This window comes from Corvus moneduloides, chromosome 10 (assembly GCF_009650955.1).
Source record: "Corvus moneduloides isolate bCorMon1 chromosome 10, bCorMon1.pri, whole genome shotgun sequence".
NCBI classification, from domain to species: Eukaryota; Metazoa; Chordata; class Aves; order Passeriformes; family Corvidae; genus Corvus; species Corvus moneduloides.
The window spans coordinates 16,984,286-17,001,412 of NC_045485.1; the positions used below are offsets into that span (position 1 = coordinate 16,984,286).

The window sequence follows — 17,127 nt, forward strand, 5'->3', positions numbered from 1 at the left end:
GTTTCCTCTCAGGGGTTTGGGGTGGGTCACATAGGATGTCATTACATCCTGCCTGCCTTGCTGCCCTCTGTGACTTTCTGTCTTTGCCTGTCTCAGTTGTCACCCTGGATTGTATTTAACCAAGTTAAAGGATCTTTGTGAACCAGATGATGATTAGTATCCTTACCAGAAGTTTTGTTAAAATACTTAGCTATATTTTCTTTTAAAAATCCCTGCACTGACATATCTGTTTCATCACGCATTCTCTTTACTGTGCCAGGGAAAACCAGACCTGGTACCAGTGAGAGAGAGACCGGTTCGGTTCTGCTGCTCCAGGCCAGGAAAAATTTAGTGGCGTGAAGTCTGCTAGATGGCAGACTTCCTCTGCCTTCATCCATGTCATGTGCTGCCATTGAAGCTGCTAACAGGTTTTATTTTCTAAATAAATAAAATTTTTTAAGGGTTCCTGAGTTTGCTGATTGGGTTTTCAACAAAATGGAAACATTTGCAGAAAGCAAAATGGTGAATCAATATCTGGCAATTACCTCAGCCACTGTATTTTTTGTTCTTTCTTGTGGATAAATGCAAAAAAGAATTTAAGTGAAGTCTTTGTGCACATAAAACCCTCACTGTCCAAGCATGATTGATTAGGGACGCTTGCTGTTTCCCTAATTCTCTTTCTTAATCTTGGCATCATCCACATTTTCCATCTTAGCTATTTCCACTGGAGATGAAACGCTTCTTTGCAGAGGGGCAGGAGACACCCACCCACGTCGAAGGCTCCTCAGACAAACGGGTCAGTGTTCCCTGCAATCACGGGGGGAGCAGGAAGCCACCCCCTGGCCACAGCTCAGGGCAGCAAAGCCATAGAGAGCCTGACCCTATTTGACTTCTCTTTTCTAGATCTCAGTCTCTATAAACAGCTTTATATGGTATTTGCCTTTCAAAGAGGAACCAGGGTGTGGATGGGAACGATGACAAAGAGCCACTTATAAGGACTGAGTGAGCTCTTACAGGAGTCCAGTGCATAATTTTCAGATCAACAGAAAAATCTTGCAATGTCTTAAGCCCTGACATGTCATCTGAGGTATTTAAATGTTGTCATTCAGCCTCCCAGCAGTTAGGGCCAAAAGGTTTGTGCTCCTGTTTAACAGGGAAACTGAGTCATGGGGGTACTTGGTGCCTGGCAGAAGAATTCCCAGTAAATCAGAACCAGAGCCAGCAATTGGAAAACACTGGCTTCTCAGGGAGCATGACTTCAGCTGTGTCCTCAGCAAGGGCAGACAGCTCCTCATTTTTTGCATAGTGGAGCACAGCTTTGCCCCAGACAGCAGGTACCGTCTCTCACGGTGCCAGGGTGATGTCAGTGCTGGGGCTGCAGCGGGGACACAGAGTGTGCCAGTGCCATGAGTGACAACAGCCTGTGCATCCTGTGCATCCCTGTGGGACGCAGCAGCTGGCAGGGCTCCCTCTGTGGAGGGCTGCCATCCCTCCCTGGAGCTGCACCAAGCAGCTGCTTTCCCCATCTCAGGCAGGCAGAGCAACGCAAGCAGTGATGGAATAAACACCTGTGCCATGCCTCAAGTGACATGTGCATCCTTCAGGATGTTGCTTCCTGGTGCTGGTTGAGAACTGAGAAACTGAGGAGCCGGTGCTTGGGTAAGAGACCAGCAAAGGTCATCCATCATCACAGATGCTTTTAAGCCCTTGATGTGAAGAAGGTTGTGGAGGAGTGTGTCTGTACAGGGTTTCCAGCAAGCAGGGCCACAAGGGTGTCAGAGGTTGAACACTGTATGTCTTTGAGTTCCTCCAGGCTGTGGCTGGCATCCAGCCTGGCTCTATCCATATCTGCCCCCAGTGCAGGAATCTGTGCAGACCAAGTGCCCAGTCTGTGCACTGCTCTTGCCCAGGGTAGTGGTCTGTGTCTTATTTCCAGCTTGTGGCTGTGAGGAAGAAGGGTGAAGGTACACACCTGTAGGAGAGCACCCAGAGTCAGAAATGTGGGATGTGCCACTGGTCAGCCCTTTGCAGAGGGCACATCTCTTGGCTGCTTTCAAGGACAGACATGTGCCCACTTCCTCTTGGGTCACTCACTCCTTTGGCCACATGTGAACCGGTCCAACTGGGAGCTGACACATCCCACATTCATTCTACTAATTCTTGTGAAAGGAAAGCCGCACCACTGGGAGGACCCACTCCGCCTTTCTGTAAGCTCTTTACCAAGCCAGGATAACAGGATTAGTGAGAGTGCCTGGAAGCCTCGGTCAGAGGAAGCACAACTCCTTAGCTCAAGTCTCCTCGCCTTTGTTCTCCAAGCAGGTTTGCCATAGGTCGCTCCCATTGGATGCAGATGTTTGGCAGCCCTCTGGAATGGGCAGCAGCTCCTGGGCAGCTCACAGGGTAAAAGTGACACTGCTGCAGCAGCAGATCTTGTGATTTGGTGCTAATGACTCTATAACTCCATTACTGTGCATTTGTAGGCAGCTTTTTATACACTAATTAACCCACAGTTTGATTTGATGGTGATACTCTGGGCTCTATTATGAGTGGGCAATTGTAACTCAACGTCCCAGTGGGCCCCATGGCACAAAGGAGGGGTTTGAAAGCACCGCTCTGTGTGCAGCACATTTGGCAAAGGCTCCTTCATCCCACCGCTGGATCGAATGTCCTGGATCGAATGTCCTGATAACGGGATGGAGCTGTGAGGGCCTGTTTGACTCCTTCGAGGAATGGCATTAGGAACCGGCAGCCCCGACGTCTGGTTCTGATTTGCTGTGAGACATCAGACTCCTTACCTGCAATTCAGGGAAAATAATACCTCTTTGCAGGGGCCTCGCAGCATTCAGCTAAGATTAATAAGGGAGGGAGGGGAGATGAAATATCTGTGGCATTTTGTTGTTATTATTAATGATGTAGAGTGAAGCCAGAGCATCTCTGTGAATGATCACTGCATTTTCCTCTTGAGATCTGGCTGTGTTTCTTCCCTCCCCTACCCTCTACTAATCAGAGCAAAGTTAAACATTGTAGTAGAAGGGCTCAGAAACCAGCATTTCTCAGTGTCTGAAGAAAAAGCGGCACGTTTCCCGGGGTAATTAGGTCCAGGCTCTCAGGAAATGAAGGCTGTCTAGCTGATAAGTGTTTAGTAACGATTACCAAGCCAAGGCTGGGGAAAGGAAGCAAAGTGTTTTCATTTCAGAAGCAGCAAATCCAGCTGAGACTTGTGGTGTGTGTCATGTATGGAGGCAATTGTCCAAGTGGTATGTGGCCTTGCCTACTGGAGCATGAGCCAAATCTGCCCTGGTGTAACTCCGCAGGAGCCTCTGGAGCTGCACCAAGAGCCTGAACAGCAGAGTACACTTCTCCATACAGTGCCCCGGGGCTGTCAGAGGTGTCAGTCTGGGGACTTGGTGTTACTCTTCTCTCAAAGCCAGCAATTCCTCTCTCAAATTAGTAACAGTGCTCATCAAAGCTGGGGGAGCCGGAGGAGGGTAAAAGTCACGTTTGCAAGGGTAGAGTTACACCTTCTCCAGATGAAATACACGTTTCTTTAGTGGTGCTGGGTAAACGGAACGTGGCAATGCCTCAAGGTGGGTTCTTCAGCATGCTTTTGTTCCGTGTGTCAGCTCTTACGAAAGGGAACCTCTCCTCCGGAAACTTCAGGGTCAGATTTTGCAGAGAACGTGTCTGGCAGTTGCTCTGCTGTGAAGTCAGTGTAGTCCATCCCATGCCAGCATACTCATCCTGTCAACAACCCTTGAGACCCAGCGTGCTCTCAGTGTTCTGGATGAGAGGGTGGGTTGTGGACCCCTTCCCCTGCCCTGTTTCGTGTCCCTTCATTTCAGAAGATGCATTTTGGTGGGAAGCCCTATCCCTGTTTATTCAGATGGGTTTGAGTTTTACGAACATTGAGCATTGGAGGAACCTGAGGAGATTTGCAGTGCTGCTGCAATGCCTCTTGCTTTCCTGAGGAGTCAACATGTACTTTGCAGTAACTTCCACCTTTTCTGAAAACTCTAACATAGCCTAGTGGTAGGTCTTTCTCAACCACACATGTACTCTGGTGAAAATAATACACTGATGTCTTAAAATCTCCTAAACCCCTTATTTATTGCAGCCTGTATAAATGAGTTCTAGAAAGGATTACACAGCTCCATGGAGGACAGATCCATCAGTGGCTTTTAAGCACAGTGGTCCAGAGGCAGATCCTGGTTCAGGAAGCCTGTAAGCTGCTGGACATTGCAGGCAATGCCCTGTGTGTGAGGGTGAATGTGTACCCGCCATGTCCTTGTGCCTTGCCCACAAGTATCCACCCCTAGCCACTGCTGGGGGAAGATTCCTGGGATACTTGAACCTTTGGACTGAACTTGGCAGCCCATACAGGTAGTATCCCTGGCGAGTCCTCTCCTTTGCTTTTCAGACCAACCAAGATTAAATTGCAGAACTATGGATATGTTTTCACTTCTTTCCTTGTACTCTCTCCCTTCCTCTGCAAACTCTCTGCTGCCAGTGCAGTGCCCTGATGCTGGCCCTGTAGTGGTGAATCAGCACAGAAATTTCTTTTCAAATATGGCAGTTTTCTGCAAACCCAACTAAGGCATAAGCTGAGTTTGCTTCCCCTTGGTGTCAGTCAGTTCCCCTCACAGTGAGCAAAGCCTACCCCCAATCTGCAGGTCTTCTTTAGACTTTTCAAAATGCTTGAATTGGAATCCAATGATTATTTAATCAGATCTGCAGTGCCCTAATGTCCATCACCATCATGATGGTTTCCATGAATTCAGCAGCTGTGAGGCATGATTCGCTGGTTTATGACTTGAGCCCTTGAAAAGGTATTCAAGAAACATTGTGTCTGGAAAAAACGTGAATTAAAACCATTTCCTTGAAGACTGTCAAGGGTTTTGGGTGAGGGAACGATGCATAGATATGCTGTGAGTCTGTTTTCCCATTGAAATTTATGGTTTGTTTGCTTCTCCCTTTGCTGCCCCATCACAGGTCAGGGCAGGGAGAGATAACTTCTTCCTCAGATAGCACAGTCCTGTTTGCAGCTACCCTCAGGGCTCTGCACTCTGCTTTTCAAACTAAAGCTCTGGTGCTAACACCATAAACTGACCGTGGTCACTGTGCGAATCAGTCAGCACCTTCTTCAGGAGAGGACTTTTCAGGCTGGCACAGGCTGTAAACCCGTTGACAAAATTCCATTTACATCATAAAAGGGCTGCAAAAAACAAGGATCATTTATCACCAGGTCGCTGTGGCTTCCTGGCTCCGGGATGGTCATGGAAAACCATGTGTCTTCTGAGGAGGGCGTATTCTAGGGACACACGTAGCTGTTTGGATGTTGTTAAGTAGCAGCAGACAAGCAAATGCATTTGCATAGGAAACTTTGGCTCCCAAAGGGCATTCAACAGCTCATCATGTCTGACTCTTCTAAGAGGTGCTGAGCCATTGCTAAACCGTAGAAAGGGAGGAAAGTTCCTGCTGTAAGAATTTTTCTGCTTGTCTCAGATTTTTCTGTCGTGTTTTTCTTAAGTGTTTTAGTAATTATTTCTATAGAGATACCAGTGTGGAGACAGCTGGGTTAGGAGTCTGACCCAGTTATCAATCGGGGCAGTTTGATTAGCTGCAATGTCCAGGGAGGCAGGATGCTGGAGAAAATTCACATCTAAACTGAAAAGCTGCTTTTAACTGCCTGCCAAGTTTGTTTAGTTCTGATTTTCCCCTAAAAGCATGAGACCCTCTTCCCCTGATAGCAAAGGCCTCCCTTGCTCCTTGCCAGCGTCTTCAGCAAGATTCACCTTTCTTCTCCCAGGTATTTCCGTGACTCTGGGGACTGCCTGCCTCTCTGTTATCAGTCAGTATATCAGATTAAAAGCTCATTATTTGTCTAACAGGCAGTGGCCTGCAGGAGTGCTGGTGGTCCCTGGGGAGGGGATAGTCACATCCTGCTTGTTCCCAGCTGCTCGATTTCATTAGCCTAAAATGCCTGGGCTAATCTTTGATACTTTCCAGGTGAGCAGAGACTCAAGCTGCCACAGGGATGTTATAACAACAGGAGGAAGGACATGCAAGAAAAAATTCTGCTGTGGAAAGCCTGTTTGGTTTTATACTGTCCACCTTTTGTTGCACTGATAGTTGTCATTAGTCTGTGAGTGTATTGCTTCTCCCATGCTACTCATCTCCAAGGGCACTGGTTAATTACCTGACCAAGGAAAACTCTGGGGTGTAGGAGCTTCATGGGTAACCATCCTCACACATTCCTGAGGGCTGAATACATCCCACGTTTTCCTCACTGAAAATACTGTTTCACACACAACTCAGCTGCTCTCAGAGTATGTTGGACAGAACTGAGTGTCTACATAGGACAAAATGCAACTTAGAGTGTATTTCACAATCAGTCAGCTCGAAGGTTCAGTAAACACAAACACATTTACCACTGCTTGCTGTGCAGATGAATCCTGCAATGCTTCAGTGTGTTGGAAATTTGTACGGGAAGGGTCCTTCCCGCTGGGAAGTGGTTTTGCTGTGAGTAATGCCCTGCTCCTTGTGCAGGATTTGTTACACAAGTGTGCACTGAAACGTATAAAGCACAGCCAGGAACGTGTGGAAATCTTCATTCTTACATGCCTGGGAACAGTTCAGGAGGAGCATGTCAGAGAGGGAAGGAAGGGAGAATGTAAGTGACAATCTAATTCGCTTTCTCAATGCAAAATGGCCCTTTCAGACAGGGTTATCCAGTCAGTCTGCTCAGCATGGACTCATGCACACATAAAATAATGCCAGCATGGCTCAAGTGAGAGATTCGTTAAGAAATATGATTTCTGTCTTGATTATTTAAAATAATTTTTTCCATGAAGAATATTGAAGTGGTGTGTTCAGTTTGATTTTAAATTTCCAAGTATCTCCCACTTTCTGGAGAATAATTCATCATCTAATCAGCTCTTTTGACCATGTACCTACCAATCCAGCTATGTTTGTGTCTTGAAAATTGCTTGTTGGAATACCAAAAAAACTCCAAACCTTTTCTAAATTTCCTTTCTCAGGAGAGATTTTCCCTGTGCCAATTGTCCAAATTTGTTCTGTTTTGGATTTGGGTCTACCAGAGTGAGTGGTAGGGAGCAGCACACAAGCTGGGGTGGTCTAAGAGGAACTGTCCAAAGCAGGCTGCAGGTTGTCTTCATTTTGAAAATGAAAAAGACCTCTGAAAAGATACATGTGGAGTCTCCAGGAGTGCATCATTATTGCCCCTCATCACAGCAGTAGCAGGGATAGGAGTCAACCCTGTTTATCTTGAGTTGGAAGACAAGAAACTGGTGAAAGGTTTGGAGAGCAGGGGATGGTGTGGTACAGAACTTAGAGACAGCCTCACACCTTTGGCTCTTGGTACCTATTCCCTGCACTTGATTAAGGTCCTTTCCTGCCGTGTACTTGCCTCGCTCTCTGATTTTGGTGGTTTTGTGGGGCCAGTGGGTGCCATGGTGGGCTGCAAACAGCTCAAGGATCATTCTGCAAATATGTGACCCATCAGCAGAGGAAAAATTTCCTGATTAATTTCTCAGGAGAATTTCTTCCTTCTTATTTGCAATAATAAAATAGTTGAGGCAAGGTCAGATGCTATTTATAGCCATCTCACTGCTGCTTGCTCCTACTCGCCTGGGCAGTAAGCTCTGCACAGACACAACGAGATTAATCCTTCATGACACTGAACCTTTTATTTCCCTTGTTGTGCTTGCAGACTCCAGAGCCTCCTTCCTCTGCAGAGTCCAGTGCACTAAGCCTTCAATACAACACAGCAGCAGTGGAGCCATGGAAAAGTTTAGAAAAACATTATCTGTTCAGCAAACCAGGGATTGTCTGCGAGGTTGGAGACTTTGGTTTCTAGGTCAGCTGAATGGTTTGAAATTTTTCATCACAAGCTCCATGCCAAGCTCATACACTGTGGAATTAACTGAGGTCATGTGCAGGTAGGTCCAGTCCTGGCATGGCAAGAAATGCTGAGCACTCTGACATATTTTCCAGTATATAAACCTTACTTCATTTCCCCTCAAAAACAAAAGTTTTAATTGAAGCTATATCTTATGTGATGAAGAGACCTTAATATAGAAGCAGGTTCGATAGGACAGTCTAACACAGAATGCATGACAGCTGCCAATAATCTGATATTAAGTTTAATGCAAGGGGAACTCATTATGAAAAATAGTCTGAGGTCTTGGTTATATCACACCTGTGACCTCTCATCTCAGGCAGTCAGAATTGGTTTGATTTGGCTACATTCTCTCTAAAATCCTCTGACTTTTGCACCTCTTTCATCCTTGTTTTTGCTGTGAAAAGCTCAGGGTGAGCTGGGAGCAGCTGAATACCTGTAGTTGCTCTGGCTACAGCTGCTTCTCCCCATAAGCTTCAGTGTGTCAGTGCTCAACACAAGCAAAGTGATGGTGGGAGGGCAGCCCTGGCTGCGTGAGCTGATTGTACAGCTGTGCAGTGCTTGTCTCACTGGCACTCTGCCTGTTCCACTTCCTTATCCCCACTGCCAAGCTCCAGAGAGCAAACTTAAAGGACTGAAACTTTTGGGTCGTATCTGAAGCCATGGTGCTGCTGTGAGGCCTTTTCCCTAGGGAAGGGGACAGGAGTTTGTGCCAGCTTGCTGAGCATCTGGCATGAGAGGGGCTTTGGTAAGAATTCATTTGCAAGTAGTGAAGGCAAGTGTGAATTCAGAACATGTGCACATGGAGCTGAGCCAGTCTGTGGTGTTTGGGGTGGGTGTTAGCAATGAGGTGAATCCTCTGTGTTTCTCTTTGGGGGACACAGCAGCCGAAGTGATGGAAAAATCAAACAGCAAGTTGTACATGTTTCAGTGAGACAGCTTGTTTCTTAAGCCCAGGTGGTTGGTGACTGTGGCGTCACAGGTACAAATCAGATTGCTCAGCATGGAGTTTGCTGACTTAAACATATCTTAACAGGTCCCAGAATGACGATGAATAGTAAGGGTCTGTTAGTGTTATGTTATGTGTCACCATGCAGCCTGTGGAGGCTCCATAAAGGATTCTCTCAACGGCTATCAGTGAGAATTGGGCTCAATTGTCTAGTGATGGTCAAGATGCTCACTCAAGGTTCTTTCTCTAGCCTTTGTTCCTGCACAATGCTCCAGTTACAGCAGCCTTTCTAATCCAAGCCACCTCTGCAGGCTGGAAGCCACAATCCCACCGAAGCCCAGCCAGCACTGTCCCAGATGCAAGTGAAACTGAGCCTTTACAGTTTGCTGAAATTCTTTCACCTGAGGTTCTGCTGCTTAAAATATTTTTTCCTATTTTTCTGTGAAATGAACCACTCCTAAATCTCAATGAGGAAAATAAACATCTTCCAGCATCAGAACCCAGCAGCACTTACGTGTTGTGTTTTCCCCTTCTTGGCTCTAGATGTTGGCATGTTAAGATCAAGATGGACAGGGCAGGGTGTTCCCAGGGCTCTCTCAGTGCTGCTGCTCTGATTTCATGTGTCTTCTCTGGCTGAAATACACAGGGTTTGGTGCAAAGCTGCAGCAATGGTCCAGCGATCTCATTCCAGTGGGGTGAGCAAGCAGACCTTTGAGCACATACTGAAGTTGTGAGTCTACATTTGTCATTTTTTCCTTGCTGATTTTCATTCAGCAGTTGTTGTACAAAGATCAAAATCTCCTTGTGTTACGTGCTTGCACATGCTTATGGCCCCCAATAATAAATAAACAAAATTACTACTCTGTGGGAGAAATGCTATTATTTTTATTGTTATTAGCTTAAAACGATGGAAAACCAGGCACAAAGAAAACAAAACTGTTTTTTTCCAGTGGCTGCACAGTGAGATTGTGACAGGGCCAGGAACTGAGTCCAGGTGTCCTGAGTCCCAGCCCAGACCTTTAAGCACCAAAATATCCCGCTCCTTGTGAATTCAGAGTGTTTTGGCAAAAGTTTCCCCATAATGTTTCATAACTAATGTCAGAGCTAGACTCTGAACGTGTCTTACCAGTTAGGAATTTTGCTTTTATATACACTCACCCACTTAAAAACTCCCCCAAACTTAGCAGCTGTTGGCTTCTTTGTGTTACTTGAGTGTTTCTAAGGCAAATATGGAACATGATAAATTGAAAAGCGTTGAGTTGAAATGTTCTGCTTTGAGTCTGCTTAGCAAACTCCAAAGGTCATCTCTGCTGTGAAGAGCCAGCAGGACAAGACACAGTGTGAGCCTTGTTTGAAAGGGATTTTCTATTGTCTAGAAATCAGGCTTGTCACATTTCACAGGGGTGGATGTTATCCAGAACTAAGCCCATCCTGGGATCTCTGACAGTTTTTGACAGCTTCTGGAAAGGATCTAGAACTAAGGGGAAAAAGAACATCCCACAACAGACTATTGCAGGTTGTGTCTTGAGGGACCACTTCCCCTTCTGAGATGCCTTCAGTCTCTTTTAAATCTGCACAGGCAGGGTGTTGTTTGTGAATAGAAGTCTGTGGTGTGAAGGAATGCAATTCCCCCAAGCAGCTCAAATCGTGGCTTCTTAGGAGCCCTCTGGATCAGGTCAGCAACTTGTGTATCTCCAACAAACCTCTTGTTCCATCTTGACTGTCCTAATTACCAGCTGCAGTGGCATTCCTGCAGACACTCAGCAGGACCTGAAAATTCCCATTGTGAGATGCTCTGGTCAGTCCTTTATTCCATACTCGATGGTGTCCAGCTGCAATGAACTTTTCCAGAGTGGAATTATGTTGAAATGATCTGTTTCAAAATGGAATGTATGTTTCTGAATAGGAATGTCTCTTTAAAAAAAAAAATACTTCTGCACTGAAGGGGTTTTGGTTTTTTATGTGCTGTCTCAGTTAAAAATTTCTTACAGTCATTTTTCATGCCTGCTGGAAAGCCAAGGGATTATTATGGAGAGTGGTGTCCTTTGGAAAACTCCAAATGAAAGACTGGAATAGATGTTGTTTTTGCAGTAAAATCTGGCTTCCCTGCACATGTTGTCAGTACAGAGATAAAAACTTCTGAAGTTTACACAAGGCAAATTTTTTGCGTTTCTGTGGGCACTGTAGCACAGCTGTGCTTTGGTGTGCAGACCTGGGGAGCAGGCTGGGATGCCGTGGCTTTCACCTTCTTTTTGGGGATATTCCTGTGTGCTTCTTGGACTGTCTCTACCCTGGAGCCTGTCTGCTCTGCTGCAGGATGGCAGGGTGTGAAGCTCATGCTTTGCTGCAGGTCTCTGTTCTCGTTCTGCTGGTGGGATTTGTCTGCTGGGTGCCTGTGCAGGTGAGCTGCTGTACCATGTCACATGGATGTGCCTGAGCTTGCTGGCTCTGGTGCCTCAGGAGCAGCCTCTTGGCACAGGGCTTGGTGTGGGTTTTGATGTCAAGGAGAACACTTGGACACAGCCTAGCCAGGGCTAGCATTAGCCTGGCCCTGGCTGATACGTTTGGGTCAGAGTGTGGATGTGTCCCAGGGACCTCACTGCAGCTTGCTGGTACTCAGTGGTGTTGGCTTTCTTTCAGAAGCAAGTGCTTGAGTGACTTCTCTCCTGCTAGCTCATGCAGATGTTTCACCTGAACATCTGTTCTACTCCTGATGCTCCCAGCAGCTGCTGTGGATGTTCTTAGCACTAACAGTTCTGTTTGTTTACGAGGCTTTCTCCAGGGTGAAACTAATGTCTGGTCTCAGTTCTGAATCTCTAAACCCAAAATAACTTGGTATACCAAAATAAACTTCTCTTTATACCTCTGCCACTATCAGCAGAGTCAGGCCTTTTGCAGCTATACACAGCTGAGCTTAATAAATGGTTCTGAGTCCCCATCTCCAAGTAGAAGCCCTCAGCCTGGACATAGCTCAGCCTCCAAGGCTTGTAGACAGAGCGGTCTCAGCAGCTGCTTTCTTCTTCTCTCTCCATCTCATCTTTCCACCTGGGACTGTGCAGGTGGTTGGAGCAGCTGAGTTAAGAGGATGTGCTGCTGGAAAACAGGCTGGATCTCATCACCAGTTGCAGTGACTTATCTGGCTCTCAGCAACTCCAGCTCTTTCCATTTCACTTATATGGGGCTTTCCTCTCAATTCAGCTTTTTTCTTTAGCCTCTGCATTCAGGTTTTCCTTGGTTATCCCATCATTTCCCAGTCCAGTGGTGTCAAAAGGATGTCAGAGGATGCAGCATAAACTGTGTTCACCTTCCTACATCACCAACCTTACCTGGTCTTTCTAACCTTGTTACAGCTGAACAAGCTGGAGGAGGCAGCAAATGCAGCTCACACCTTCTTCATGGCAAACCCTGAGCACATGGAGATACAACAGGACCTCGAGAACTACAAGACCACATCAGGGAAGGTCAGCTTGATTGACCAGGAGGCCAGGCAGCACATGGTGAGTCTGAGTTGAAGAGGTGCCCAGCTTAAGTATCAGGAAGTCTGGAGAGGAGAGATTTAGGAGGCCAAGAGAGATGCATCTATAAATGGGGAGATTCTTACCAGTGCAGCAAAACAAACTTTCCCTTTCAGCATTTTCCCTTGAGGTAAGCCTGCTCCTGCCTTCTCAAGGCACTCTGCTCTTTGTTTGATTGCTACATCCCCAGCCTGGCCCCCCTCTTCAGAGAACTTGGGGGTCATCCATGGCTGCGAACACACACCAGCGGACAGCTTCGATGGAAGCCTCCACGACAGATCTTGGCTCCTGTGTGTTTCTTTTGAGCTGAGTTCTCCCACCTGGGTGGGGTACATGCGCTCGAGTGGCTGTGCTGGTGAGGGTGCAGGGTGGCAGGCAGGAGTGTGTCAGCTTTTTCCACCTCCCCAAAGCAAAAGCCCAAGACAAATGCCAGGGCCACCCCCAACTTCCCAATTTCACAAGAATCAAGGGAGCAGGAGTGGCTGTTTGGTGTAATTAATGGAGGTGCTCATTAAGGGCCATTCTAAGAACAATCTTCCTAGGTCAGGACCAATCTTTTTCCTTGGCATTCAGTGTTGTTATTTGTTGGGAGGGTAAAAACAGAAAAAAAGGATTTTTTTTATATAATGCATAATCTAGGAGTGGCACTGAGAATTCCCTAAGTATGGAGGAGTTGAGAAGAGCATTTAGGCAGGTTTAGTAGGTTCCAGTGGTCCAAAAGTCCACTGATGGCTTAAACACAGTTTGGTACAAGTGATTACATCTGGTAGGTATCTGGGGAGAGATTGTCCTGTCCCTGCCCCCTTGTTCCTTCTTTTGAGAAGCATCTACAGGTGGCAAGGGCAGGGTGCTGTGGTCCAGGCAGTGTAGCCTGCTCATGGTTTGTGTTCTGCCTTCCTACTTTGCAGGAGGACTACAGTGCTGGAGTGAGGCACTATGACAGGGAGGAGTACGAGCTGGCCATTGAATTCTTGGAGCGTGCCTTGAAAGGATACTACTCCGAGGATGAGGATTGCCAGATCATGTGCGAGGGACCGCAGAGATTTGAGGAGCACGAGTACCTGGATTACAAGGCTGGTCTCTACGAAGCTGTTGCAGGTGAGATCTTTTTGCATTTTTAGAATTCTCACCCTTGGCCCTGAAATGTTTTTAATTACTGAGTTTGGGCCTTTGGCTGGATTTGGTGAAGTATTTTCCCTTCCATCTCTGCTGCTGGTGAGTAACGCTGCAGGAGGCACCTGGAAGCCCAGAAAGTGCAAACTCAGAAGACAGTGAACTAGAACATCTCATTTTGGTCCTGAATGGAAGCTGGGCTAGAAGAATTGTGTTTGCAGATGTGGGAGCATTTGCAGCTTTCCATTACAGCTTGAAGTTTAGGTGCTTTATCATTAACTGCTTCCGTTTCCCCTGTACACGTCTCGCACACCTCCCTGGGATCTAGACATTGCTGGCCTTTGTTTATGTTTTCTGTTTCTGAGAGCATATGAAAAGAGCAGCAGAGTTCTCTTGGCCATGCTCCAGAGGGCCAGGAAAGTTGCCAAAAAGGCTCGCAACATGGATTTTCTCTCCATCCAAAAGGATGGATTTGTCATTAGTGGAGGCCCACCTAATTATGATCTTGACTGAAATCTCTGGAGAGAATTGAGCGTTGCTATGTAATCTTCAGATTTGCATGTGTGGCTCTGAGCCAGAGGGGATTAAAACAGTTCATTCTCAGTAGAAATGAGATTACATTTAATTAGTCAGGAGGGAAGGAAGAGCAATAAATTAAGGTTTGTTTGGTGACAGAAATCTTATTTATCTGCTTATGGTCTTGGAGTAGCATCAAGCCCTGGAATCTTGCTTCTTGTGTGGAAAATACTTCACTCAGATGCAGACTGCTTTTTGGGTTTGCATAATTCTGTTTGTGTCGAGACAGGAAATCTAATTGAAACAACCAAGAGGAGAAACCACCAGCATACCAGACGGGAAGCTACCCTGGTGGGGTTTGTTTACCCATGCGAAAAATAGAAGTGTTGGAAGGGCTGACTTGGTACCAGTGTGGCTCTCAGCTGATCAGACCTGCTTTTAGAGCCCTGACTAGGACCCCAGGGGCCACATCAAGAGAGCAGTCTTCAGTGGCAAAGCAAACCCAGCATCCTTCTCACTGAAAGCTGCTGCTCTTCGAACAGGACAAACTGTTTCTGTGCTGGGCAAGCCAGGTGCAGCCCCAGTGAGCCGAGGGGTTTCTGTGCTGGCCCATCCTGAGCACAGACAGGGTCATGGTGTGGTGGTGCTCAGAGCAGCACATCACCTGGGAGGGACAACAGGCCAGATGGTCCCTGCAAGTGCTGTGGCTTGGCCAGGGATGCCTGGGCATAACAACTCTAAACCCCGGGACCATTCAGGTACCCAACAAAAAAGGGAGTTGAGGGAGGGAAATAAGATACGTGATGCAACTGCTTTCCTGCTGGAAACTTGGTGGTTCCTTCCAGGGCAGCATAATCCAAAGTTCACCCCTGGTCCAAGGCACTCAGGCACAGATGTTTCAACAGGGAGTGGGAACACTAATATACAAGGAAAAGAGAGTTTCGGTTTCTTCAAAACTCATTTCTCTCTTTAATCCCAAACTGCTTTGCTGTGCTGCTGCTTGAGGTTGAAGCACTCTCACCTTTTCCCCCCAGGGACAGATACATTTCAGTGAATTGATTCCAGTCTATATAACCCTAGTTCTAGGGCACTTTGAGAGTACCAAGAAAAAGCAGTGCTTCTCAGTGATGGATTATTTCGGATCTAGGATGCTTAAACAGCTTTAAATTACAACAATATGATTTATGTCCTTTCCCTTCTTGCTTTTCTTAATATAATACCCTGTGTGTGTATGGTAAGTCAGATAACTACTCGGACTACCTGTCAAGAGCAAATAGGCACTGTTCTGAGTCTCCACTTGATTTCATTGCAAATTCCTCAGGCGTTTTTTATGGCAGCTCTAAGAAATGCTTTGGTAGCTGAGCACATGGTTATTTTCGAGCCTGTATTTGTTCCTTAAGGTTTTTAATGGTGTGCAGAGACAGAGCAAGCAGAGTAGATTCGTAAGTACATTGCAGCAAAGGCTCTAAAATGGAATCAGATGTCAGTGTTGGCTTTAAAAACTGTGCAGCTGGTACAACGCCTATACTGTGGACTCCCACCAATTAAGAAACTTTGTTAATGGCAGATGTTTACCATGTGTTCGTGATTCCCTGGGAGATACCTCATCTTTGAGAAGCAGCAGACATGGGGTTTTCTGCTGCCCAGATTTGCACCTCAGACCTTTTGGATGGAGTGCAGGTGCCTTGCTTGGCCGTGCTGGAGAATCCGCACCAACCCCTCTTAGCTAAGCCTCCCCGTGCCCTCACAGGACCTTCCTTGCTGCAGGAAAGGAGAGGATTAAAGATGAGGTGAAGGAAGGGAGTCTGGAGCTGGATTTCATGTGGCAGCACATGTGGCCGCTTGTCTTCACACCTCTGCTTGCTTTGTGGGTTTGTCTCTTGGGGTTGAAGTGCTACCTGCCACCTGCAGTCCCTGCCACCAGCTTCCCTGGGCAGAAACAGCGCTCCTGCCACACAAAAGAGATGCTCAAGCTCCCTCTACAGTTGACAGAAGGAGGAAGGCGTTTCTCAAGGGGGGCAAGGCTGTAACTGCAACTCTCTCAAATTGGTTTTGGGGAGGAGCCTTTCTCTCAGTGCACACTCGCCTGCCAGACCAAAGCAGTGTGAGTTGCACATCCCTCAGCTCAGGAGTTTTATCCTCTGTCTGTCCTTGTCTCAGCACTGTCGCCATCCTTCTCAGCTCAGGCCACCTTCTCCCTCTTTTCTTGGCAGATCACTACATGCAGGTCCTGGCCTGCAAACACGACTGTGTCCGAGAGCTTGCCACACGTTCGGGCCGGATCTCACCCATCGAAAATTTCCTTCCCCTCCATTATGACTACTTGCAGTTTGCCTATTACAGAGGTAAAGGCTCTTGTACTGTTCCTCGTAGCACCTGGCTGAGTTCTGTTCATTTTGTGCAAGTTTATATTGTTCCATGTGGGAGTAAGGCAATTTCCCCCTCATGTCCACACTACAGTGATGCAGAGACATGGTCTGAAAGAGAAGCAAATAACAGTGGAAATTGTCTCTTCAAAAGTCAGGTTGACTGAAATACAATTAAGTAGTTTTGTGAAGGTGTTTTAGATCATCAGTCAGGTTTTAAAAGACCAACCTTTAGCTTAAACATTACTGTTCTTTAAATAAATCGTGCTTTTTAGGATCCTTTCATTTGGCTTTTGATATTAAAATCCTTGGGATTTATATGTTTCACAATTTCTGAAATGACCTGATAAATTTTCTAAATTAAAATATAAGAGATATATGAATTAGCTCAAGTTTATCCCAAGATGCCAATTTTTTGCCAATTGCCAAATATTTTAAGATTCGCAGTAAAGTCGCAGGAGCTGGCAGCATGGCAAAATGTCAGGAGTCAGCAGTGCTAAAAAATAATGCCAGTTGTGTGGCTCTGTGTGCTATTTTATTATGTTCTGTTATATAAAAGAAAATAGAAATCTGCTCTCTCAGGATTCTGCAAAGAGCTCTTTCCTGAAGAGGGCAGAATGCACAATGGTCAAAATTTCTACTCAGACATAAAGATTCTTCATTCATCAACACAGTGGGAAGAAAGAAGGAGGAGTCAGCAGCGTTTCATGTGTGGTGTACAGGCTTCTTTATTCCTCTGCCCAGTTAGAGGTTTAATGTGGTGGGTAAAAC

The 17,127-nt window shown here is 46.4% G+C and overlaps 1 protein-coding gene across 2 annotated transcripts in view; it reads left to right on the plus strand.

The window, feature by feature from the left end:
• The window catches only part of P3H2 (prolyl 3-hydroxylase 2), a 65,437-nt gene that overhangs the window by 36,402 nt on the left and 11,908 nt on the right, over nucleotides 1-17,127 (plus strand). For both annotated transcript variants that reach the window (XM_032119783.1, XM_032119784.1), the window contains exons 2-4: nucleotides 12,197-12,343; nucleotides 13,270-13,459; nucleotides 16,204-16,335. In XM_032119783.1, coding sequence (XP_031975674.1) covers nucleotides 12,197-12,343; nucleotides 13,270-13,459; nucleotides 16,204-16,335 — 469 coding nt within the window. The remainder of the gene's footprint in view (nucleotides 1-12,196; nucleotides 12,344-13,269; nucleotides 13,460-16,203; nucleotides 16,336-17,127) is intronic.